This window comes from Onychostruthus taczanowskii, unplaced genomic scaffold (assembly GCF_017590055.1).
Source record: "Onychostruthus taczanowskii isolate IOZ18803 unplaced genomic scaffold, ASM1759005v1 scaffold37, whole genome shotgun sequence".
Lineage (NCBI taxonomy): Eukaryota > Metazoa > Chordata > Aves > Passeriformes > Passeridae > Onychostruthus > Onychostruthus taczanowskii.
In genome coordinates, this window is record NW_024501126.1 from 291,804 (window position 1) to 315,746 (window position 23,943).

General features: G+C 51.7%; 1 protein-coding gene across 1 annotated transcript; it reads left to right on the top strand.

Annotated features, from left to right (window-relative positions):
- Positions 1–167: 167 nt before the first annotated feature.
- RAMP1 (receptor activity modifying protein 1) lies at positions 168–22,214 on the top strand. Its single transcript, XM_041411822.1, has 3 exons — positions 168–322; positions 12,101–12,239; positions 21,296–22,214. The coding sequence occupies exons 1-3, from the start codon at positions 283–285 to the stop codon at positions 21,549–21,551; spliced, it is 435 nt and encodes a 144-aa protein (XP_041267756.1). The 5' UTR covers positions 168–282; the 3' UTR covers positions 21,552–22,214.
- The last annotated feature ends 1,729 nt before the right edge of the window (positions 22,215–23,943 follow it).

Sequence of the window (23,943 nt, forward strand, 5' to 3'; positions counted from 1 at the left end):
TACGGGAAGCGCGTGAGGAAGCCGGACTGCTCCGTGCATTCCTTCGGAACTGTTCGCTCCCTTGGCCGTGCCTTTGGGCTGCGAGAGGGCGATAAGGAGAGCCCGGCCTCCGTCCCGCTGCCCCCACGGGAGCGCTTCCCGCCCATCTACCCCGCGCTGCCGCCGGGAGAGCGGGGCGGGAGCGGGGCAGGAGCCGGGCGGGGCCGGGCCCGCCCCTCTGGCAGCGCCGCGGGCGCGGAGCCCGCCCGGCCCCGGGAGCGGAGCCGCTCCTGCCGCGGGGCCATGGCCCTGCTCCCGCGGCGCTTCCTCTGCTTCGTCCTGGGTAAGTGCGGCCGCCGCGACACAACTTCCCCGGGATTCCCTCTGGGCGCGGGCGTGCAGCCCCGGCCGCCTCCGCCGCGGATTCACCGCTCTGCCTGGCGCCCGGCGAGGCTCCAGCCTGGCTTACCTAGCGACAGCAGTAGGGAAATTAAAGAGAGAAATCATTCCAGGGCGCTTGGCCTCAGGAGCAGTGAGGTGGTGATGCTGTGGAACTCAGCCTGCTTTGTGGGAGATTCCCTGCTTGCTAGGTGAGATGGACCGAGGCGAGTTCTGTCTCCTGTCCGTGCCTTTTGTTGCAGATGTTTAATTATTGCTTTAATTGCTGCTTTAGAGTCTCACTTCCCAATGCTGAGCCGCAGGGAAGAGGAGGCGGCCAGAAGTGCCCCTTCAAAGAGCTGGGGTTGGGTGTTCTGGGTTCGCCGGTGGTGGGGTTGGGAGCGCTGGCGTTGTGTGGTTGTTTCCATGGGATGCAGCGTGCCTCGGTTTCTTTGCTGCTCCTGGCATTTCAGTGCAACAGGTAGAGATTTGTGCTGTGCTTGTCACCTGTGTACCCGCAGCAAAAGCTCGGAGGGATGTTGGTGCTGTGTAAAGGTGTGTTTATTTAAGGTGCTCCAAAGGGAAACCGCAGCCCCTCATCCTAACGCTGATCTTCCACAAAATCAAAGTGCTCCTTGAGGCAGAGCAAATTTCTCCTTCCTTCCCTTCCTTCCCCTGTGCCGCTTTTCTCCTCCGAGCCCCGGTGAATGATGCATTGGGCCGTGCTGCACATAATGTGCTGATCTGTACCATGTAATTAACTATTTACTGCTCCTCAGCTGTGCAGGGCAGGAGCCCCTTGGACGAGGCACATTCCCCTGCTGGCTTGCAGGGAAAGGCTGCACGTTCCTGGATGCAGAACCCTGTGCAGGGAGCGCTAACTCCTGCTGGCTAGGATTTCTCTCTGCTCTGCTTTCCTGACTCCTTTCCCTGACTCTCCCTTCTCTTGGTTTGGGAGCTGTAATTTTTAAAAGCACTCCAGGCAGCTCCTTTCTATCTCCAGTGGGCTCGGGAGCAGCAGGATGCTGCCTCTTGTGTGAACTAGGTGCCCAGTGGCAGCTAATCTTGGTGCTGTGGATGTGTTTTTCACTGCATTCTCCTCCTGGGATTTTGTATTTTGAACACATTTAGTGAAAAGACCCACTCTTTTTACACCTTTCTGCTTTTACAGTCGGGACTGCACTGAAATTGCAAGTGGCAGCCGAGTGCCCAGCAATCACGGTGATTTGCACCAATGCAGGTGTTTTAAAGTGACTTTTTTTTTTTTTTTTTTTTTTTTAAGGGAAGTGTCTGAAAGGAAAACCTTTCTCTTAAAGCTTGAGCTTTAAGAAACTTCACCACTGGCTGCAGTCTTTAAAAAGCAATGGCAGTCAGGGAATCAGTCATCCCAAAAACCCCAGTCTCATTCAGCAGGCCAGGGATCCAGCTGTACCCCAAGGTAACCACTTCCATTAAGGCAGAATGAGCTTTTTCTGGGTTTTGGCTGCAGCTTCCTGCAGAGGCTGCTCAGGGAGGAGGGGATGAGGCAGGCTCTTGCTGTTCCTGGGGCAGTGGTGATGGTGTGATTCTGTGCTGTGTTTTGGTGTTGAAGGGCAGTGCTGGGCTGCTTGGATTTCTTTGGGGTGTAGATAACTATTACTGTGAGAGGTAAGAGGCAATTGCAGATAAGGTCAGTAAAACATTGATATCTTCTTGATTCCCTGCATCTTCTGTCTGTGCTGTACAGCACTGTGTTTGTGCAGCCTACAGAAAATGGTGCTTTCTTAAAAACAAAACTTCTGGGCACTGTTTATGAGCTCTCCTGGAAAACGGGAATTAAAGTGCTTTGTGTCTTCTCTCAGCCCAAAGCACATTTGTTAATGCCTGCCACTGATTGCAGTTTGAGTGCCTCCTTTAGCAAAAGCTAAAGCTCCCTTTAAACTCGAATTTAAGGCTGCTGCCTCTCTGAGAAAATCCTCCTCAATATTTACAGAGTGCCCTCTTAGAAATCCCTGCCAATAAAGTAAAACATTCCTCCTCCTTTGAGAGCATGGAGAGAACTCGGAACTTCCTATGCATCAAAAGAGAAGCGTGTGGATGGGGACAACAAAATTCCTTCCACCGCTCCCATGGGTGCCAGTTGTTTTCCTGCAGGAGCCAGTGGCAGGTGGGTTTGGTGGGCTGGCTGTGTGATCTGCTCAGGAAGCCTCTTGGCTTTGAGAAACAGGGTTGCGTTTGTTAACCCTGGAGCGATGCTGAGTTCGAGAGCCGTGAAGCACCGGCACTGCAGCCTCCCGGTGGTGCTGACCCGGGAGGCTGCGAGTAGTGCAAATGCCATGGCCTGGGTGGAATGAAATGGGACCTCATAATGCCTGAAGATGGGCTTGGCATCTCTCACCTTTCCGCAGCGCTGGAAATCCACCTTGGGGCTGTGGCAGAGTTGAGGGAGGTCTTGGAAAGCCATGAGTGGGAATCCGGAGTTACTGCTCTGCTCTGGAAACTTTGTTCTGCCTCCCTGACTGGGTGCAGGGAATGGCTCTGTCATTTTTTGGGGGGAGGTTTGGGCCCCAAACCCGTGGTTGCGGTCAGAGCCCCTCCCAGCACAGACCCTGCACCAAGCAAGGACCAAAACCCCACTGGGATGGAGTGAGAGGAGCATTAAAATCCCATTAGAGGGGAAATGCAGCGTTTCAGCTCACTCAGATAGCTAAATGCCTTTTTCTCCTCTAAAATACAGCCATGCCCGGGGTTTGCCAGGTCAGTTCCTGCTGTGGGTGAGTGATTACCAGGGAATCTTCATCTCTGCCTGCCATTATGCTGCCTGCAGAGCTGCTTTTAACCATCAAATCCACTAATGAAGCTGCTTCGTGGTTTCAGTCCCTTGTCTCTGTGCTTCTACAACGTGAGCTTTTGGGGATGTGAAAACGCATCAGAACACTTCAGAGAAGCACCCCAGTGGGGAGGCTGGGTGAAAATGCCCCAATTTCAGCCAAGGGTGACCCCCCTGGGCATCCCTGGATCCTTTAGGAAAAGTTTGCAGGGAAAGCAGCAGCGCTGTGTGTGGGGGAGTTGCAGAGAGGTGCAAAATCTCCGTGTGCTCTTCAGCTGGAAGGGAGGAAAACCACATTGAGGAGTCTCTGTTGAAAAGGAAAACAAATGATTCTGGTGATTCCTGGGCTGCTCACGTGGCCCAGCAGCAGATTTCAGTCTGGAAACTCTGTGCTGAAAGTGTTTCGTGAAGCTGCTGTGTGTAGCCTGTGGTGGGTGCACCAAGGTGACAGTGAGGTTATTTTGGTTTTCTCCCTAACAGATTTTTATATTTACTCAGTATGTGCTTCTTCTTGGGAAATCTGTGAGATTGCCCAGGCAGTGATTTTTTTTATCTTGAGGGTAATTCAATAAAATGTTTGCTTGTCTCATGTAGCAGAAAATCTGTGTTTAACACACGTTGAAACCTGAACCAGCAGGATCGCAGTGTGTTGTCTCCAAACCAATGGCAGGCACTTTTAACCTTGGTGTTGCTTTTCCCTGTTCTTATTTTAGCCTCAATCAACTGAAATAGCTGAAGGAAAAAATAATCCCGGGGGTGGAAGGAGGGTACATTTGCCTTTAGCACATTCCTGAGGTGTGGAGTGTGGTGGCTGCTCCTTTCTCCCTGCCTTTGAGACCACACCAACATCTGTGGCATCCAGTGCTTTGTTGATGTTTTAAAAATAACTCTGAACCTGGCTCTAACGTTGGATTAAGGTGTTGGTTTGGCAGTGTTGGACGCCACAGTCCTCCCTGGGAAGGCAGGAGGGATGTGGCTGGTTCCCTTCAGCCCCTGGATTCGGGGTGCACAGAATCCAGTGGGCTTCCCTCCTTTTTTCCACCCTGCTCTTACGCTTGTGAGCAGGGATTTGCTGGTGGCCGCGGCCAGAGATTATTTGAACTCAGGGTGGGTGAAGTCAGGGCTGTACAGACATTGCCAGTGCCTGTCTAAAGCCTGTGGTTTGCCTCCATTAATTCAATCAAGAAGAGCTATTTTCCAAAAGACCCCGCTGTTCATCAAGGATATAATTATCTTTATAACTAACAGCTCGTGGCACATTTTCCCCTCCCCTGATGTGCAGTCAGCCAGCAGTTGGGTTTTAGCATACCTGGCTTTTGATTTCCTTTCTCCTTCCTCCCTTCTTGGCTGCTTTTGATTTTATTTTACCTAGTGAGTGAATTTTGGTGGGTAAATAAAATTATTTGTCATTCTGTCCTCTGCAGAATCAAGTCTAGGGACGTGTTAGAGAAGTCCCATTCCTGGAAATGTGCTTGGCAGCCTCTGATGGATAACAAGGAACATAACTTGTGCTAAGACAAGTGGGAAACTGAGGCAAGGAGAGAAAGACCCTCATCCAGCTTCTTGGAACAGCCTATTTCAGTGTATTTAGTAGTTAATATTATTTAACAGCAATGCTCTTTGGCAAAAAGTCACCCAGCTAAGCAGGACTGCTCTGCACTGGGCTACACAGTACAAACCTTGATTTTGCATTTTCATTTCAATCCCATATTCTGCATCTTACAGGAGCTGTCACATGGAATCTTGCATGGATTGGAATTAAAATTATCTTTCCTTTGGGGATGGATTGGATGTTGTAGGTGCTTGATGGAATACTGGACTTTGAAAGAGGAGTGAGACAGTGCAGTGGTACCTCTGGGCCCCCAAAAACCCCCAGACAGGCTTTGCTTTCAGGCAGCTGGCTCCTGCCTCAACTTCCAACTAATAATTCCCTGGCAGTTATTTTTAGGCAGTTTATTTTGTGCTCTCTTATAATGCTTGGAGTAGCTATAGAACGGCAACAAAAACTCAAGTATCCCCAACCCAGCAAAAAGTAAATGCCTACAGATGATCCAAGTGCCAGCTTGAGGGGTAAATCACTTCCTTCCTTTGCAGGCACAACAGGACTTGTGCCAAATTTAAAACCTGGGAGATCCTTTTGGGTTTCATGATGATGTTCAGCTGTATGCAAAAAACCTCATTAATGCTGGCTGGGAAAAAAACAAAAAAAACCAAAAAAAACCTTTCTCTTTATTTTGCTTAGTGTAATAAAATGAAGGGAGTAACCATTCCAGGAGCAGGGAGTTAATAAATCAGATTAAAGGCCTTTAGGTTGTGGGTGCACTTCCCCTTAATGTGAAGAAGTGGTTTGTGGGGAGGGCTCTTCCAGGCCAGCACATCTTGTGCTGCGTTCCCTAAGAGGTGGAAACCTTTGGCCCCTTTGGAAGTTTTCCGCACAGCAGGTCCCTAACAGGGCCTGTCCCCAGCACGCTGAGCAGGGAGTGACTTTCTCTGCTGACTGGCTCCAGTCTCCCTGGCCAGCAGGATGTACTCCCACCATGGGCTGTGTCCTAACCCTGCTTCTTTCCATTTCAAATTTTTCTCTGCCATGAGACTTTTTCCCCCTCTCAGCTTGAGTGGCTTCTCCCCCATCCCACTTTCCTATTGTGGCTGTGTGGCAGTGAAGCTGTTGGACAGGCAGAATTGGGGATGAGCTTCCCATCTGCAGAGCTCCCACGGGAGCTCCATCCAGCAGGGCTGTGTCCCTGTGGCCGTGCCCAGTTCAAGCAGCAGCTCTGTGCTTTCCTTCTGCTGCTCCATCTGCAGCCCCCTGGAGCAGGGCAGGCATGGAGGGGGATCCTCCTTTGGGGGTTTCCCAAGTGAGCCCTGGCAGCTTGTTCAAGAAATCCTGGGATCAGCCTTGCCAGTGCTTGGAGATGGGCAGATCTCCCCCCACTCCCAGCATCTGCTCTGCCTCCGGAATCCTCGCTGTGTTGGAAAATCCCCACTCCCTTTCACATAAAAGCCCCAAATCCCATGAATTCCCTTTTCATTCACATCCTGGGTGGCTGCCCTGGGAGAGGGAGTCCTGCAGATTTTGGGACAGTGGCAGGGGAGGCAGGAGCTGCCTGCTTTGGGGACCTGAGGGTGCTCCTGAAGCGTCGGTGAGCAGATCGGGAACGGGATGATCCTTGCAGGTCTGTGTCCCCCATGGTCACCTGCAGGGCTCAGATCCCTTCATCCAGCTCCATTCCCAGGCTGCTGCTCAGCCCCTGGAGCTGCTGCTGGATGCCAGCCCTGTCCTGAGCCAGCCAGGCAGGGCTTGAAAGCTCCATTCCCTGTGCAAATCCCGGAGGGAAACAGCCCAGGCTGACAGCACGGGCAGGTGGCTCCTGAGGAGGGCACAGTGCTGGGCCAGCCCCCTGCTGTCCCCAGCCCCAACACCTGCAGTTTTCTGTCCCAAAAAAGCATTCAAGCTGAACACCAGCTTAGTTTTTCCCTGGTGAACCGAGGGCTGTTTGCAGGCTCTGAAGCCTCTGCAGCCCCAGTGGAATGTGGTTTTAAACAAGAGGGTACCAGACCCTTCCCAGGCTTCTGCAGTTGCTGGAAGGGCCAGTTTTTCCATTTTTGTGGCTGCAAACTGGGATGTTTTTCACACTCATCCTCTGCCTCCTGCGCCGTGTCCTCTCCCCACCCTACTGTGAGTGTTTTATTCTGCAGCCAGGTCCAGACCACGAGGCTTGTTCTGGAGAAAACAGCAAAACCACCACCTTGAAGAGGAGAGGAAAACAGCCTGTTTCCATCTGAGGCTTGTTGAGAGCGCTGCTCATTTCCCAGGGGAGCTCTGAGGATTCGGGAGAAGCCCAGGGGAAGATTCTGGGGTGTTTGTTCTCAGAGCCCAGAGCTTTGCTGGTGCCACGTGTGCCAGCCCTGCTGTCGGTGTCACTTGGCACTTACCTGCCATCTTTGGGCTTCAGCCTTTGGATCAATATCTGCCTGTTTCCTGCTCTTTGCTATGAAGCCCTGCACAGTTTCCCCCCAAAAAATCCAGAGAGTCCAACTGGATGTTCTGGTGAATTCTGTGCAGGTGTTGTCAGACAGTTTGATCATTCGGCCCGCACCGCCAGGGGTACTTGCAGAAGTGCCTGGGAAGTGGGAAATCCCATGCTCTGGCAGTCTGAAATTCCCAAATCTCAGTCCTTCCTGTGGGGTTGGTTGCACGTCCTAGCAGGAGAAACCCAGGAATTCCCAGAATTCCTGGAACACTGTGGGGGGAAAGGCCAGAGAGCAAGGGCTTGTGCAGAGGGGTACTGATGGGAAGTGCAGGATTTTTCTGGCAGGGAAAGGATTTTTGCTAGTGAACCATCACTGTGACAGATGTGTGGGCTCACAGAGCGGTGGTGTCCCCAAAGCTGTTTTGGGAGGGGTGGCCCTGAGCTCTTGGTCCAGGCTCCAGCTCTCAGAAGTGCAGTGTAGGAAAGTCCAGTTGTCTTCCCTCTTCCTGAATTTTTTGTAACACTTCAGGACCAACAGTGTTTTTGTGCTGAAATAAATGTGTGACAGGCTTTTTGCAGTAAGCTGAGTCCTGGTGGATGCTTGCTGGGACTCTCCAGGACATCAATCCCAGGGCAATCACGAGGATCTGGGATGCCTGCAGAACCATCCCTCCAATCACCTCCTCACCACTGCTCTCCAGGTGTTTCCTGTGAGGAGGCAAACGAAGGGTCCTTAATGTTGCATCTTTTCACAGGCAATCAGGGATTCTCTCAGCAGGGAAGGTTGTTCATCAACAATTCTCGTGAAAGGAGAAGAGGGAATGGCTTCCCACTGCCAGAGGGCAGGGTTAGGTGGGATAATGGGAAGGAATTGTTCCTGTGAGGGTGGGCAGGCCCTGGCACAGGGTGCCCAGGGAAGCTGTGGCTGCCCCTGGGTCCCTGGAAATGTCCAAGGGCTGGACAGGGCTTGGAACAACCTGGGACAGTGGAAGGTGTCCCTGCCCATGGCAGGGGTGGCACTGGATAAACCTGAAGGTCCTTTCCCACCCAAACCATTCCAGGGTTCTGTGATTCCCCGTGTCCCTAAAGACCAAGCTGGGCTGTGGAGGTGCTGTGTGGCTGCAGTGGGATGCTCCCAGAGGAGCACTGCATTCCTGCAGCCATTGTTCCTGAGGGAATGGCAGTGATGGGGGCCAGGAGAGTGGAGGCAGCTCAGCCTCGGTCCAGTTGAGTTTTGGAGCTCGGTTCTTCCTTGCAGCTTCTTGCAGCCTTCCCAGATGGATGCTGCTGCGTGCAGAGCTGTGACTGCTCTGGAGCTGAGTTATTTACAGCTCACTGCAGCTGACTTACACCATCTCCATCAGCAGGGCTGAGGGCAGAAGGAAAACCTTCTGGAAGGAGAGACAGGAGATACAAAAATCCCTCCCTGCTTTTTTCCCCCCCTTTTGTTACAAACCTTGAGCCAAAGCCTGCAGTGGAGTTGAGGAAAAATCTGTGAAGCAGCAGGGATCTGTGGGGTGAGGTGGGCACCACGTGGAAACGCGGCAGGAGCTTCTCACTTTGACCTTAATTTGTGCAATTACAGCTAAAGTCAGTTCTCCTGGTCCGCTGGAAACAAAAGAGCTTTTCTGCCTTGCTGTGCCCAGCTCCATCCTCACAGCACTGACACAACGGAACAAAAACTGGAACAAAAGAGCCCTTCACCATGTCCAAAATCTGGTGGCCTTGGAAAAGGTCACTGGCTGATGGCTCTGGTTTCCCTAGCCCCTGGGGCAGAGGGATTTGCAGAGCCCACGTGTAGGTGTGGGAGATGCAGCAGGAGAGGCATCTTCAGGAGCAAGTCCTGCTGGGACAGGCAGGGGAGCACTGAGGAGCTGCCAGGGGGATAGCAAGGTGCTCCCCTGCCTCTGCAGGACCTCCAGAGCTGCATCTTCGGAGCTGCTGTCATTGGCAAGTGCTTAAAGCTCCCCAGGGTTTGGTTTTCCCTTGGTTTGAGTTGGGTTTTTTTTGTTTTCATGGCAGGGCTGATTTTCATGCTGGCTGCCAGCTATGTGTGGCTTGCTGCTACTTGCAGCCAGGTTGTGGTTGCTTCCTCCCCACGGTTTATTCAGTGTTTCTTCTCTCTCCACTCCAGGTTAAGGTGTTTTTGCTGAATTTCCTCTGTGCTTTGCCTCGCTCGTTCCTTCCTGCTTTGTTTCCTCCTGTGCTCCTCAATCCCCTTGGCTGCTCATCTTTCTGCTTTGCAATCCCTTCTCCTCCCCTGCTCTCCCTGTCCTTTTGCTGCGCTCTGCTCTGCACCTGACACGTTCCCCAGCAGCATTTTCTCTGCAAGCTGCTTGTCCACACGAGTGATGGCTGTGATATTTACGTGTCCTTCACAGGCCAGTGCACGGATGTCACCGAGGGGTGACCGCTGGGGTGGCTGCTGAGCCTCCCTGGGACGCTGGTGCTCGCTCAGCTGTGTCACTCCTTCACTTGGCTCCTCCAGATGGGAAGGGATAGGAAGGGGAGGAAAGCCTCCTGGCCATCAATCATCCTTGAGCCTGCCTGGACTGAGATTTGCAGTCTGTAAATAATTTTACATTTGCCTCATGTAAAATTATTTCCTTCGTCTTCTTCTTCTTGGTCTTCTTGTCTTTTTCTACTTCCTCTTCTGCTTCTTCTTCTGCTGCTTTTTCTGCTTCTTCTTCTCCTTTTGCTTCTGCCTCTTCTGCTTCTTCTTCTGCTTTTTCTGCTTTTTCTTCTTCTTCTTCTCTTGGTGCTTTGCTTCAGCATGTCAAGCCCTCCCATCTGGGAGCAGGGCTTATCCCTGCCTGAGGCTGTGCTCCTGGCTGGTATCAGCTAGGCAGAGCTTGAGATTTTGATAAACTTAGTTTTATTATTGCAGCAGTGAGGCTTTAATGCTCTTTAACTTCTCTTGGATCAGTAACTCCCATGGTTTCATCTCAAGCCAGGCTGCTGCTGTCAGAGGCAGCATGGGAGCCCTGCATCCATCCGCTCCAGATGGGAAGGGATAGGAAGGGGAGGAAAGCCTCCTGGCCATCAATCATCCTTGAGCCTGCCTGGACTGAGATTTGCAGTCTGTAAATAATTTTACATTTGCCTCATGTAAAATTATTTCCTTCGTCTTCTTCTTCTTGGTCTTCTTGTCTTTTTCTACTTCCTCTTCTGCTTCTTCTTCTGCTGCTTTTTCTGCTTCTTCTTCTGCTTTTTCTTCTGCTTTTTCTGCTTCTTCTTCTGCTTTTTCTGCTTTTTCTTCTTCTTCTTCTCTTGGTGCTTTGCTTCAGCATGTCAAGCCCTCCCATCTGGGAGCAGGGCTTATCCCTGCCTGAGGCTGTGCTCCTGGCTGGTATCAGCTAGGCAGAGCTTGAGATTTTGATAAACTTAGTTTTATTATTGCAGCAGTGAGGCTTTAATGCTCTTTAACTTCTCTTGGATCAGTAACTCCCATGGTTTCATCTCAAGCCAGGCTGCTGTTGTCAGAGGCAGCATGGGAGGAGCCCTGCATCCATCCAGGAACATCAGCCAAGGCTCTGGGGGCCCTTCCCACCCAAATTCCCACCAGCTCCTCACTTCCCACCCATTCCCATAAGATGCTGCTACCCAAGTGCTCCGAGGATTTTGGAGGCTGCAGAGGGATGGCGTCCCACGGTGATGTCCCTTGGCCACTAAATAAGCGGCTCAATTCTGTTGTGTTAAAAAAATCAGATAAAAATAAAGCGCAGAGTTATTCACACGTAGCAAAAAATAGATCTGGTATGTGGTGCCTGCCTGCAGTGCACTCCAGGAGCTGCAAAGGCACTAGCTGGCACTTGGGCACCAAGGCAAAGCTATTATTTATAGCCAGGCTCACTAAACCATTCCCCCAAAGGTTTTTTTTTCCCTTCCCTTTGTAGCATCACCGCCCTTTCCGCTCACCAGCAGCGTTGCACTGATTGTGCATGAGGCTGTAAGCAGCACCTTTTTTGTCCCTGTTTTAAAGCACTTGCAGGGACACATTCCCAGGAGGGAATTCAATCAGCGCTGTGCAGCCAGGGGTGGATTTGATGGATTTCCCTGTGTCTGTCCCTGTGCTCCATCAGAGGTGGATGTTTGTTCCCAAGTGTGGCACTGTGCAGGTCCATTTTTCAGGGATCAGCAGCAGGGTTCTCTTATTCCCCAGCTTCCCCCAAACCCTTACTTGTGTTTTAAGCCCAAAACCTGGACATTTGAAGTCCAAAGGCACTTCAGGTGATCCGCAGAGAATAAATCCACATCCTTACTAATTTATGATTACCCAGCATGTCTTGAATAACTGATTTACCAGCACCAGGCACTTGGGAAGGTGCAGGGCCCCGGGGCTGCGAGGAGGGGAACAAACCTGGGAGGAGGAGGAGGAGGTTTTGCAGAGCTGGGGTTGCTCTGCTGTCAGCAGGGCTTTGGCAGGCGCCTCTGTGTGAGGACAGGGGCTGTGGTGGGGCTGGTGATGCCCTGTGAAGGCTGACCTAGAACAGAGGCCAGACAGAGCTAAAGAATAAAGCAGGGATTTGTTTAAAGGCCTCAATGGATCCACCTTGGGCAGCACAAGAGCCCGGCCAGGGCTGCACCCAAGATGAACCAAAATGGTCACAGAATGGACAGCAGGTCATGGGGTCTGTCACTGTTATAAGTTCTGGTTCATTTGCATATTGGAGTTAATTGTCCAATTACAGCTTTAGGTTATGAAGTCCCATCCTTGTTTTTCTCTCTTCAGTCCACGTTGTTTGTGCTCTTGGGCCTGAGATTTGGATCATTTGTCCTTGGTCCCCAGCTAGAGATGGAATTGTTTTGTCTCCCTACTCTGTGCAGAGAGCTCACCATGCCCTAATATGAAGCTCAGAACTGCACACTAGAGCAGCACAGAATGTGAAAACTATAAAAGCTAAACCTGAGGCATCCCTGTGACCCCAGCAGAGCCTGACAGCCCTGGCCTGTCTTGCAGCCCAGCACTTCATCGCGGCCACGGCGTGCCAGGAGGCTGACTACGGCTGGATGATCCGACACTACTGCCTCAAGGACTTCCAGGACAGCATGGAGGGCATCGGCCAGCGCCTCTGGTGTGACTGGGACGAGACCGTGGGGTAAGTGACCTCCCTCTGCTCCTCCCTCTTGTCCATCTGGCTCTTTGGGGTTTGTCTCACAGAGGAACACCCTGATGTCACTCTGCTTGGCTGCTGATGCTGCCCTGGCTTTGTCCCTGCTGCATCCCCAAGGGGTTTGTCCAGCCTGGTCACACCTGGAGGGCTTGGAGAGTGGTGGATGTTGTGTGCCCAGACTTTGGTGAGGGTTTTGGCACTGTCTCCTGTGTGTGCTGGGTGAGGTGGGTTGGGAGCAACCAGGCCTGGGGGGTGTTGATCCCTGGCCAAACACCCAGGGGCCACCACTGTCCTGCTTGTCTCTCCATTGGTGATGTGGGTGATGGGACTGAGGGTAACCCCAGCACCTCAGGTGACACCAAACCAGGAGCGTTGTGCTGCTGTCCACGGAGACCTCAGCAAGGCTGGGAACCTCCTGAAGTTCAGCAGGGAGAAGGGCAAAGTCCTGCACCTGAGGAGGAGCAGCCTCAGGCACCAGGACATGCTGGAGAAACCAGTGTCTCAGTTTGAGAAGACAGGTGTCTGCTAAGGAGGGCAGAAGCATCCCTTGAAACAGAAAATGCAAACCCCCTTCCCCTGAGTTATTATAATTTTGAAATTAAGCGCTCTCAGGCAAAGATATGGGAATAGGAATAACAGTTCTTTATTAGGAAAAATAAAAATAAATAAAAATGCAGTGATACAGAACAGCACTGACAGAGTTTGACCCCCTGTGTTTTAGGGTGGTGGCACAGTCCCATTCCATGGTGGCTCAGCCTTCCTGCAGTGCCGGCTGTCTGTGGTTCTGCTGGAACAGGGATCCTGTAGGAGGGTGGAGTTTTCCTCTGAAGGTCCAGTGGTGGTGTAGATGGGCCTGGTCTTCCTCTGGGAATGCAGTGGAGAAGAAAGCTGCTCCTCTTGAAATCCAGTGGGAAAGGCTGCTGTGGTGTTCCAAATGTCAGATTCTATCCAAGGAGGAATGCTTGGCTCCTCCCCCTGGGCAGAGCATCTCCCAGTGGGATGATGGAATTTTATCAGCCATGCAGGAACACTCAGTGGCCATGAACAGAAGAGATCTCCTGGAGGGAGGATTGGCGGTGGAAGAGATAAAGAAAACTGCCCAATGAACAGAAGAGAACTGCCCCAGCTCTGACAGATGGTGATAGAATGCACAGCTCCAGGCACATCTTGCATCTCCAGCCTAAGACAAGAAGAAAGGGACCTGGGGGTTCTGGTGGGCACCAGTTTGAACATGAGCCAGGAAAGTGTCCTGGTGGGAAAGCATGGGAAGAAACTGAGACATGGGAGATCCTCTCTGGACACCAGGAAATGTGTTTTCATTGTGAGGGTGGCCAAACACTAGTACAGATCTCTCAGGGGGGATGTGGAATCTCCATCCTTGGAGACAGGAAAAAAACAGCTCATGGTTATGAGCAGCCAGCTGTGGCCCTGTGTGAGCAGGGGTGTTTGGACAGGGTGACGTTGATCTCCAGAGGTCATCTCCAGCCTCAGCCATTCTGGGATTAGGGTTTTTCAAGGAGCCCAGCCTAAGCAGGGTTTGGAAGTCAGGGTGGTGGTCGTGCTCCACCCCACAGCAGTGGAGCTCCACTAGGAGACGACCATGGCTCTGCTGTGTGCTGGAAATCGATGGGTTAATGAAGAGGCAGCCTGGGATCCCCATCACGGGGGCTTCTGGTGCCTCACAGCTTGATGAACATATTTTCCAGGAGGTTTTTCATTTTTGCTCAGCACTCTGGTTCTCCAGACAGTTCAACCCCCCCGACTCAGCGTGGAAAGCCTGTAACCCCCTGAGATGTCCTCAGAGCCTCCCTGGGAGAAAACCCCAGACTGTCCCACTGGAGCTGCTGGCTCAGCCCCTGCTTCCAGGAGTTGTGTGTTGATTTTTCCAAGCAACTAGAGGGAGAGGCTGCAATGGTATGGCAATGGCAGCTGCCTGCTAAGCCTCCTGTTTGTAATCAGTGTCAGGGAGCCAGCTGTGATTTACAACCTGGGAGCAGCAGAGATGCAGCCTTGCTTCCCTGCTGGAATGCTTGGGAGCATCTCTGTGGGATGAGGAGGGTGGAAAGTGCAGCCCCACCAGGGAGAGCAGGGGGACACCCCACACGTGGGGAATGTGCTGCTCTGCAGGGGCTTGTTGGATGTTTTTGGGGAATTTCCTTTGGGTTTGGTTTTATTTTTATTGCAAACAGCGCTTTCTTTGGATTAGCTCTTTGCTATTTGTAGTCAGCAGAGCTGAATCTTTTGGTACCACCACAGTGTAGATCTGCTGAGATGGTTTTGATTGAAGCTGAAAGACTGGTCAGGGGTGGCTGTGTGTTGGTGTGAGGGCTTAACCCCCCTCTTTCCCCCTTCTGCTGACTTTCCATCTTGTGCCTTTCCATGGCCTTTCCCTGGGAAAATGGAAGTGGCAGAACAAAAATGAGCTCATGTGACACCAGTAGGGATGGGGGTCAGCTGGAAACAGGAGCAGATGGTGCTGTGTGCCATGAGTGTTTTGCACAAAAATTAAGAGGTTTTGTGAGATTTCTGTGGTTTCCTGCTTCGTGGCCCTTTCTTCAGGGTGAAATTCAAACCTACACGTATGTGTATCATCAAAGGTTGGACTTCCAGATCTTGGAGGTCTTTTCCAACCTTGATGATTCTGTTCTGTGGTTCTAAACAATACTATTGGGTTTTCCTTCCCCTTGATCCCTGGCAGAATGGAGGGGAAGAAAAGAGAGCTGAAAGACTGTGGGATGTTTCTGGTCTTGATAAGCCTCGTCTGGTGCTCAGAAATGCCCAGGGCTGCTGGTGCTCCAGCCCTGACCATCTTGTTCTTTAGCTCCCATGTCCTGTTTGTCTCCTAAACAGCTCCAGCTGAACTCGTTACCCTTGAGGCACTTGGAGGAAATGTTGATAAGCTTGCAGGGTTTAATTTGATTGCCTGAGTCCATTTGCTCCGTGCAAACACATGGCTCAGGGTTATTTGAGAGATGACATTCCTCTGATCCTCTTGTGCCCTCAGGACAGTGGAAAAATTGGGTAGAAAAAGTTTAGTTACTGCAGTAAATCAGCTGCAAGGATATGGGGTTTGGGTGGGCTCAACACCTTGCTCCCTGGATGTGTGTGGGAATCACCATTCCCTTTTTGGGGAAAGGGAAGATGTCCCAGCAGGAGTGGGCAGAGGGTGGCATAGCTGGCTGGTCACCCCTCTGGGGAAGGATTTTGTCTTCCACCAGGTGTGAGACAAAGAAATGGAAATAAAGCAGCTGCCTAGAGCCTGTTCTCTCCAGATCTTCCCTCAAACCAAGGCATTTCAGTGCTTGAAGCCTGTCTGAAACGAGGAGGAGGGTTGGGAGGTTCTGCCTCTGTCCCACCCAGCAGCATCATGTTGGGATGATTCCTGGATGCAGCATTTAGCAGGGAAATGCCCCTAAGCTCCATAATTCCTGCTCAGTTGAGGATGGCACGATGGGAACATCTTGACACGGAGAGAGACTCTAAAACTCAAAGACAGAACGAGTTTTAATGTAGGTATGCTTTTATTCAGACAGAACAAGTTTTAAAGTAGGTGTGTTTTTATTCAGACAGAATGAGTTTTAAAGTAAGTGTGTTTTTATTCAGACAGAATGAGTTTTAAAGTAGGTGTGTTTTTATTCAGACAATGAGTTTTAACGTAGGTATGCTTTTATTGGGCCGTACACATGGGGACATCTCTACCAAGTCATGCCTGCCCCCTGCTCACTCCGGTTTTCTTTTATCCCCTAGAATGTTACATATGCATCAGGGTTCACAGTGGATAATTTCCTGGCTCCCCTCCCTCTCAGCTTTGTGTGCTAATAATCTTATCAGCTGTCTCTGGTGGTCGTCTCGGGATCTTGGGGGATGAAGTAAAGTTGTCTTCCTCAGGGCTGGCATTCTGACCCTGTTGCCTTGCACATGCTTACTGATCTTTTGGCCACTGTCCAAGCCAGGAGTCCAGATTCATTTCAGGGCCCAAGGAGACTCCTTATCTCAGTGTCCTTGCATTCTGTATGCTATCTTTGATTAAAAAATAAAAATCCTTCCCCTTACCAAGCATCCTTGCATTCTTTCCTGCTGTTTTGCACATAGTACTTTCCTTTCTCAGGAGACCAAGGATGCAGCAGATATTAAGCAATGTCCATCATTTATGTGCCTATTCCTAATCAATACCTTCTAATTTCTGTGATTTTTGTATATATCTAGTTTCTGACCCCGTGTTTCAGTCTGGACCAATGAATTGTCCAATCAGCAGAGTCTGTCATCGTGGGTCACTGCTCCTGTTTGTAGGCAGCAGATGCTGCTCTGTGGATGGGTTTGGTAGTTGGTGTGTAGGTTAAACGACTGAGTTAACAGAAGAAGAAATTGATAAAACAAAGAAAGTAAATAAGTTTTCTCCCTATAAGATAAAAAGTTTAACACATAAACTGCTTTGTGTAATCTTACCTAGGGGGTTTCTCCTTACCCTGCTCCCCTCTCGCCCTGAGAGGCATCAGCTGAGCTCTTGCACCACCGCTCCTGCTCTGATGCAGCCACGGGCTCTCTCTGGAGCAAGAGTGTTGGGTGAGGTTGGGCTGGGCCATGTGGACAAGCACCAGCTCTCTGGGAAGGTTTGTCCAGCCCCCTTGAGCTCTGCTGGCTTTCTCACCGTTGCTTATTTAGGGAAAAAGGGTGGATTTTGATATTCAAATTCTTCTCATGGACTGAGGGAGCTTGTGTGAGCTGTTGCCCACTTTGGCCGCCCTGGGACTCAAAGGCCAGGCTGGAGCTGCATCTCAGGATCTTTGGTGGCCAAGCTGCTTTGGCCAGGAGCTCAGCTGTGCCCAGTGAATTATCCCAAAGAGCAGCTTGGCTATTTTGACTCCAGCTCCAGCTCCATGGGCATGCTGGCTGGGCCAGGGGGATTAGCTGTGGTCTCCCTGGAGGCAGCTATTTCAGGGATGGGGAGGGCTGGGGCTGCCACTGCCCACCCCCAGTGCGTCAGCAGGCACCGATGACTTGGGGATATTTGTCCCGCGGGGTTTTGGCTGCGGTGCCGAGGCCAGGGAATGGATTTGCAGGAGGGTTTGTGCACAGGGGGATGCTCAGGGTGCTGAGTGCTGCCACAGCTGTGGGTGTCACTCCAGCCCAGCCAGGCATCTTCATCCCAAATATATCCACGCTGTGGCATTCCTGAAAATCTCCATGGAATGCTTTCCCCCGGTGCTGCGGGAAGGAGCTCACCAGGGCAATCATGGTGCTGCTCTGACAGCTGCAGCCAGGGATGGAGCTGCTCTCCCAGCTGTCAGCACACTCACACTCTGTCTTCAGGTTATTTATCCATTATTTACAGAAAACTGATTGATACATTTTCTTACTATCTACTTATGTATCTTCAGCTTGCCAGGTCCCTTCTGGATCCCCCTTTAGCCTGGCTCCAGGCCCACCCTGCAGCCTTGCAGAGGAGGAAATCAATGTTTTCTTTTAATTTGCAAAGCAAAAGTGAAATCTTGTGGTGTTTTCTCTTTTACCCTCTGAAGCAAGGAATTGAGGGAGGATAGGAAATACCGGGATACTCACAGTGAAGAAAACCCAAAGCTGTCAATCCTGTGAACCCCAGTCCAAGTGCAACACCATCCACATCCAAGTGCTGTCAAGGAATAAATGCCACAGCCAATTCCAGTCTTGGCTGCAGTGGTAAAAAACCCCAGAGGAATTCCTTAGGATTTATAGCAGTATAAGCATTCAGATGCCATCAGATCCTAAATCATTCTTTGACTGCTTCCCATGCCCATCCTGCCTGCAGCCCTTCATCCCCATGCAGTCCAGCCACAGCATCCTTTAAAGCCAAACCATTTCCATGGAGACAGGGACAACAGTTGTAACTGCAGTTCACATTGGGTAGGGAAAGAATACTCCCAAGCACAGCCAAGATTTTCAGGGCCAGGTGTCTGTCTCCTGGCAGTGGTGGGATTGTTTGGGAAAACCTGCCCTCCTCCCAGTGCTATGCTAGAGTGGCTGCTTAATATTTTCGTGGAGGAGATGGAGGCTTGCAAATGAGCTGTGGGCTTGTCTGAAAGCCAAAAGCTGACTCCATGCTTGCTACAGGCGGAATGGAATCTTGGAACAAAGTTTATTAGGGAGGCTGTCCTGTTGAGTCAGGAGATGCAGAAAGGACCCCCTGGCTTCCTCGATGTCCTGGGGTGGGGTCTGGGTGTGGCTGCATCCAATTATTTCCTATATAGCATAGGTAGTTATTTATCGTGCCCTGTTTATTGAATCCAGTTGGAAGCAAAGTTGTTAAAATGAGCGAAATAATTGTTGTGTAGAGATTGATGTTACCCATGTGGGCAAATCGTGACCCCCTTCTCCATCTGTCCGTGGGAACTTTCACAAACAGGGTGAAGTTCAAGCTGCTTTACCCCCCTTAGCGGAGCATCCTCTCTCCAGGGAGTTTTAACTCCGTGCCTGAGGATCATCCTTGCAGCCTCCAGGGCTTGGCTCAGCTCTGCCCTGCTGAGCGTGGTGGGTGTGGGGAACACGGCGTTCTGGGGCTGGGCTGGGGGTGACAACAGCAGGGCAGAGCTGAGCAGGAAAACAACCCCCCCTCCATGAGGCATCTCACCACCAGCCCAGGCTGAACTCCCGGTGGGACCAGGCTGGCCTGGTGCTGTCACAGGAACGTGGCCCTGCTCGTGAGGAGAGAGCAGCAGATGCTGCTTTGGAGAGGCAGTGGGACACGTCCACCAGGGCTGTGGCAGGGAAGAGCACACTCAGGCCCAGGCAGCAACACTGCTGCTCTCCAGAGGGATCCTGATCCTGTCTGACAGGGCAGCGTGAGCAGCCTGGATCTGTGGTTAACCCTGGCTGTGGGTCCTGTTGGTGTCCTGCTGTGGCAGGAGAAGGTCCCAGTGCCCTGTGACTGGTGCATCTGGGATGGACAGGAGATGCTGGAGTCTCACGGGGCCGTTTGGGGGTCTGTGAGATGCAGTGGAAGAAATGAGAGCACTTGGCACAGCTGGGAGCTCAGCTTTGTGCTGAAGTGCCGTGGTCAGGTGTGCTCTGTGTGAGAAATCAGCTCCTGGAGACACCAGCCTTGCTCTCCCCTGGCCAAGAGCTCAGGAGCCCTCAGTGTCACGTCTGCACTGGGACCTGTTCCTCAAGAGTTTCTTTTCCCTCTGGGACCTTCCCACTCGCTCCCCACTGGCCTCAGGGGTGTGTGGGGTCAGTGCCGGTGGTGCCACTCTGCTCCTGCTGAAGATGCCAGCTGGAGCAGGGGGCTTTAATGCCAACAGCAGAAATAGAAGGGACAAGAGACTTAGGGTGTGCTAAGCCCCCATTAAGGTGCAGGGCCCTCCCCCCAGTCACAGCCCCGTGCCTCCTCCCTGTGCCCCCAGGCTGCTCCTGGGGCTGTGGCTGCCCAGCCCCTCCCTCAGCTCCATCCTCACCTGCTGGAATCCGCTGCTGCCTCCCTGGAAAGGGCAGTGCCAGTTTATCCTTTCATTGGCTGGCACTGCTGGGCTTTGGTTCCTTGCATGTCTTCATATGCAGTGATGGGAGCAGTGATTTATCCCTGTGGAAGTTGGAGCCAGGGAAGGACTAAGCCAGCTGCACTATGGCCCTTGAGCTTTAAAAATAGCTTTTCTTCGCCTGTTAACACTTTCCCTCTGGTTCCTGAAGATGCTGCAGCTCCTGAGATCTCCTAAGGATGCTGATGAACAGGAAATGGTAATTTTGCACATTGGGATGCTGAGCAGAAGCTGCTTTTAGCAGCTGCAGGCCCTATTAATTAAATCTCTGGCTGTGTGGGCACAGCCTGCCCCAAAACCCCAAGCCCCAGCTGAGGAGCTGTGCTGGGGCTGGGAAGCTGCTTCCAAAACATTTCTTTCCCCCAGGCAGGTTTTTAATTGGAGAGCTGGGGTTTGCTTTGCTTTGCTTCTCTAGGATTAGATGTGACTAATTGGGATGGGGGGGAAATTGTATCTGTGTTTTTATGCATGGCCAGTTTTAAAGCAGGGAGGGTTCAGCTGTCATTTTTAAAGCAGGGAGGGTTCAGCTGTCATTCCAGAGCATGGCTGCATGGCCTGGCACAGGGACAGTGGCTCTGGCCCAGGGCTGCTCCTGCTTTTCCAGGTATTAAAAAAAAAAAAAAAGAAAAAATGGACTTGCTGGTCCTAGAGGGGTGGGCCTGCCCAACTGGTTTCTGTGCTATCTCCCCAGTTTTAGGCAAATTAAAGGAGATTTTAAAGTAGATTCAGTGTACTTATTTCTGTCCCCCTTTGGACTGAGCTCGCACAAGCTGGAGGATGCTGCTCCGAAGGCCACGTTGGGATGGGTTTCCTGAAGGTCTGCTTAAAATGTGGGTCTAGCCTGTATTTTTAATAGCACCAGTTCAGCCAGGAAATTCTGCAAAATTTAACACAAACCAAACAAAAAACCTCCAAACTTGCTTCTTGGTATTCCTGTAAATGCTATTTCTGTTTTCATTTCCTTCTGTAAATTAAACCACCACCACCACGTCATTCCACAAATGAAAACAGCTTTTGGCTGTGAGCACTTAAAAGTTGCCATCAAATGTGGGAATGTAAAATACCCTGTTACCTTTTTACCTCTCTAGCTGTGAACTCAAAACCCCATATATTTTTATAGGTTACATACATTTTCAAAAACCCGTCATATATATTTTTATGGGGCTAGGTATATCCAGCTGGAAACTCAAAAAATAGTGAAAAAAACTTAAGCACTCACATGTGCAGTGCAATCTCAGGTACACACTTCTGTCATAGAATATATTGTACAGGGAGGGATATATTATGTGCGATATATAAAAAATACATATATTATATATGTGATGTGTATTATATATATGAGATATTCTATTCTGTTCTGTTCTATTCATGATAAATTATGTAGTATATATTTTGTATTTTATACATGCAATATATAATGGATACAGTACTTCACATTGCACGGGGGGAAGGTGGCATGGCCGTGGCCGGGCGCTGGTGCCGGTGCCACCAGGGTGCCACCGCGGTGCCAGCCGGTGTCCCTGTGTTTTGCAGCACCTACGGGGAGCTCACCAACTGCACGGCGCTGATCGCCGAGAAGCTCGACTGCTACTGGCCCAACCGGCTGGTGGACGAGTTCTTCGTGGCCGTGCACAAGCAATACTTCAGGAACTGCTCCCCGTCGGGCCGGGCGCTGCACGACCCCCCGAACGGCGTGCTGTGTCCCTTCATCGTGCTGCCTGTCCTTGTCACCCTGCTGATGACGGCGCTCGTGGTGTGGAGGAGCAAACGCAGCGAGGGCATCGTGTAGGGGCGGCGCAGGGCAGGGGAGGGACGGGCGGGACTCCCCTTCGGCGAGCCTGGAGTTTGGGAAGAGCCTGCCAGAGGAGCGGCACGGAGGGTACGGAGCCCCCGAGGCAGGGACAGCATCGCCAGCGCTCCTCCTCCGCTGGTTTCCAAATAAATGTCATTTTAGCCATGGTTGTTGGGCGGAGCGGGCTGCCCGGACAGCGGGGACTCCGCGGGGCTCAGCCCGCACCGGCCGCGCTCCGCTCCGCCTCTCCCAGCCGCTTCCCCGGCCTCGTGTGCCGAGCAGGAGAATTGTAAAGGAAAAAAAACCCAGGGGGTGTGGGGTAAAGGGAAACAAACCCCAGGGGGTGTGGGGAGTTGAAATCCTGCCAGCCCCGCGGTGCCAGCGCGGCATCAACACACGTGAGACCAGCGGGTCTGGGTGCGCCTGAACATCCTCGGCTTCCTCTCTCTCTGTCCTGTTCTGGGATCCCCCCACACGTGGAAAGGCATCTTCTCCCCCAGCCCCCCGCACAAGCACTGGGTTTTGCCTGGGAGGTGGGGGACAACGCGGGGAAGTCGGCGGTGGGATCGGGTGGGACCGCTGGTGCCCTGGGGCTGCTAACAAGGAACGGGAATAAGGTGCTTTACCCACCTAACTAAATAAATAAATACATGAATAAAACAGGTGCCCGTCTCTGTGAAGGCTGAGGTGAAGCCTCCCCCTCAGTGCCCTCATTCTGTGCTGCCCCCACCCCATGAGCACTGGGAGGGTCCCTGGGTGTGGGTGGGCAGCCCGGGGCTCCAGGACCCGGCTCAGCTCAGAGCAGGGAGCCTGGGCAGCACCGGGATGGGCTGGGGAATCCCAGCCCTGCCCTGACAGCTCTGGTCCACTCCAGACCCCTTCAGTGCCCTGCTGCCTCAGGAAGGGGTTCCCGAGGGACATCCAGCTGCTGTTTACTCCTGACTCTCACATTTCCCAAAAAAAACCCCAAAACCTACTGGGATACCCAGCCCTGTGCCTGGCCCACCCAGCCCAGACCCCCTCTAACCCAAACCAGTCTGATTCTGGCAGAAGCATAGGTTAGTTACACCTATACAAACACACATAAAAATACATATAAACAAATATATATTTATATCAATACATACCCCCCCCCCCCTTCCCAATCTCCTCACCTTCAGGAAAAATTCACTTTATTTTCCTGGACTGTGAGTGATGAGATCTAGGATCCCCCCCTCCCCTTGGATGAGCACAAACCAATGCTCAGACCCTCTTGTACAGTATTGAACAGTATCCAAACTTTATTATTCTGCTCATCTCCTCCAGGCAAGCAACAATACAGGAAGGGGTGAGGCAGGATTGTTCTGGGAGGCAGGGATGGCTTTGATGGCTGCAGCTCTGTGCTCACAGAGCTGCTGGTATCAGATCAGCTTTCCCTGGCTCTGCTCTGCCCTGGGCACAGCAGCAGCAGTTCCCAGCCTGAGTGGGGAGCCATCCATGGGGACAGCCCAAGAAAGGGGGACTGTGACCCCTCCTCCTGAAGGATGGAACGTGTGTTAACAGCACCAGGGTGCCTCTACAGCAAGAACTACTTTTGTTACAGCAACCTGGTTGAGTTTTTGACTCAAGAATAAGAGAATCCTTCTAATGCCATGAGCAAAATCCAGACGTATTCCCAACCTTGCTCTTTCTGTGAGTGTTTTACCCCCTACCTTTGCTGACATAGCTGTTCTGGCAGCAAAGATCTCCCACTGCAGGTGCCTGCTTAAAATACTGGGCTGCTCCATGTTTCCCTGTGAATGGTGTCTGCAGGTGAAGCTCTCCTCCTGCATGCCAACCCCTGCATTTCACTCCCTGCTTTCCCAGGCCTCCAGCAACAGCTACAGGAGCTGGTGAAGCTGCAAAGGAAAAGGCACAGGGAAAACTCAACACAAAAGTTTCATGCTTACATTTGCACCCCAGCTCTGCCGTGCTCTTGAGGGAGATTGTTTTAATTTCCTCCAGCATAGGAACAGCAGGGAAGAATGAAGGGGGAATAAACCCCCAACAGTCAATGCCCAAGTGTCACACACACACTTGCTCTGCATGAAATCACACAAATATTTATTTCCTAGTTTGTAAAAGCTCAGCTGGGCTCCATCAGCTCCTCTGTGTGATCCCAATCCTGGAGGATGCCCAGGGAGCTCTGAGTGAAGCCTCTCCTCTGCAGGCTCTCCGTGCCATGCAGCTCCTTGCAGAAAAGGCACCTGCAGCATCACATCCTCCCAAAACAAGCCAAAGTGTGCACGAGTGGGGGGAATGTGTTGTGGCTCCAGCTGTGTCATTCCCTTTCAGTGCAGGAATCCTGAGAACACAATTAGGTGCTCTCCAGGTGACAGTGCCTAAATTTACCTTCATCAGATCAAAGAGC

What these genes read in the sequence shown, in the direction of transcription:
- RAMP1 (XM_041411822.1), top strand. Translation starts at nt 283, where the DNA reads ATGGCCCTGCTCCCGCGGCGCTTCCTCTGCTTCGTCCTGG. An exon ending in CTTCCTCTGCTTCGTCCTGG is followed by an intron (nt 323 to 12,100) that starts GTAAGTGCGGCC and finishes CCTGTCTTGCAG; the next exon opens with CCCAGCACTTCATCGCGGCC. An exon ending in GACTGGGACGAGACCGTGGG is followed by an intron (nt 12,240 to 21,295) that starts GTAAGTGACCTC and finishes TGTGTTTTGCAG; the next exon opens with CACCTACGGGGAGCTCACCA.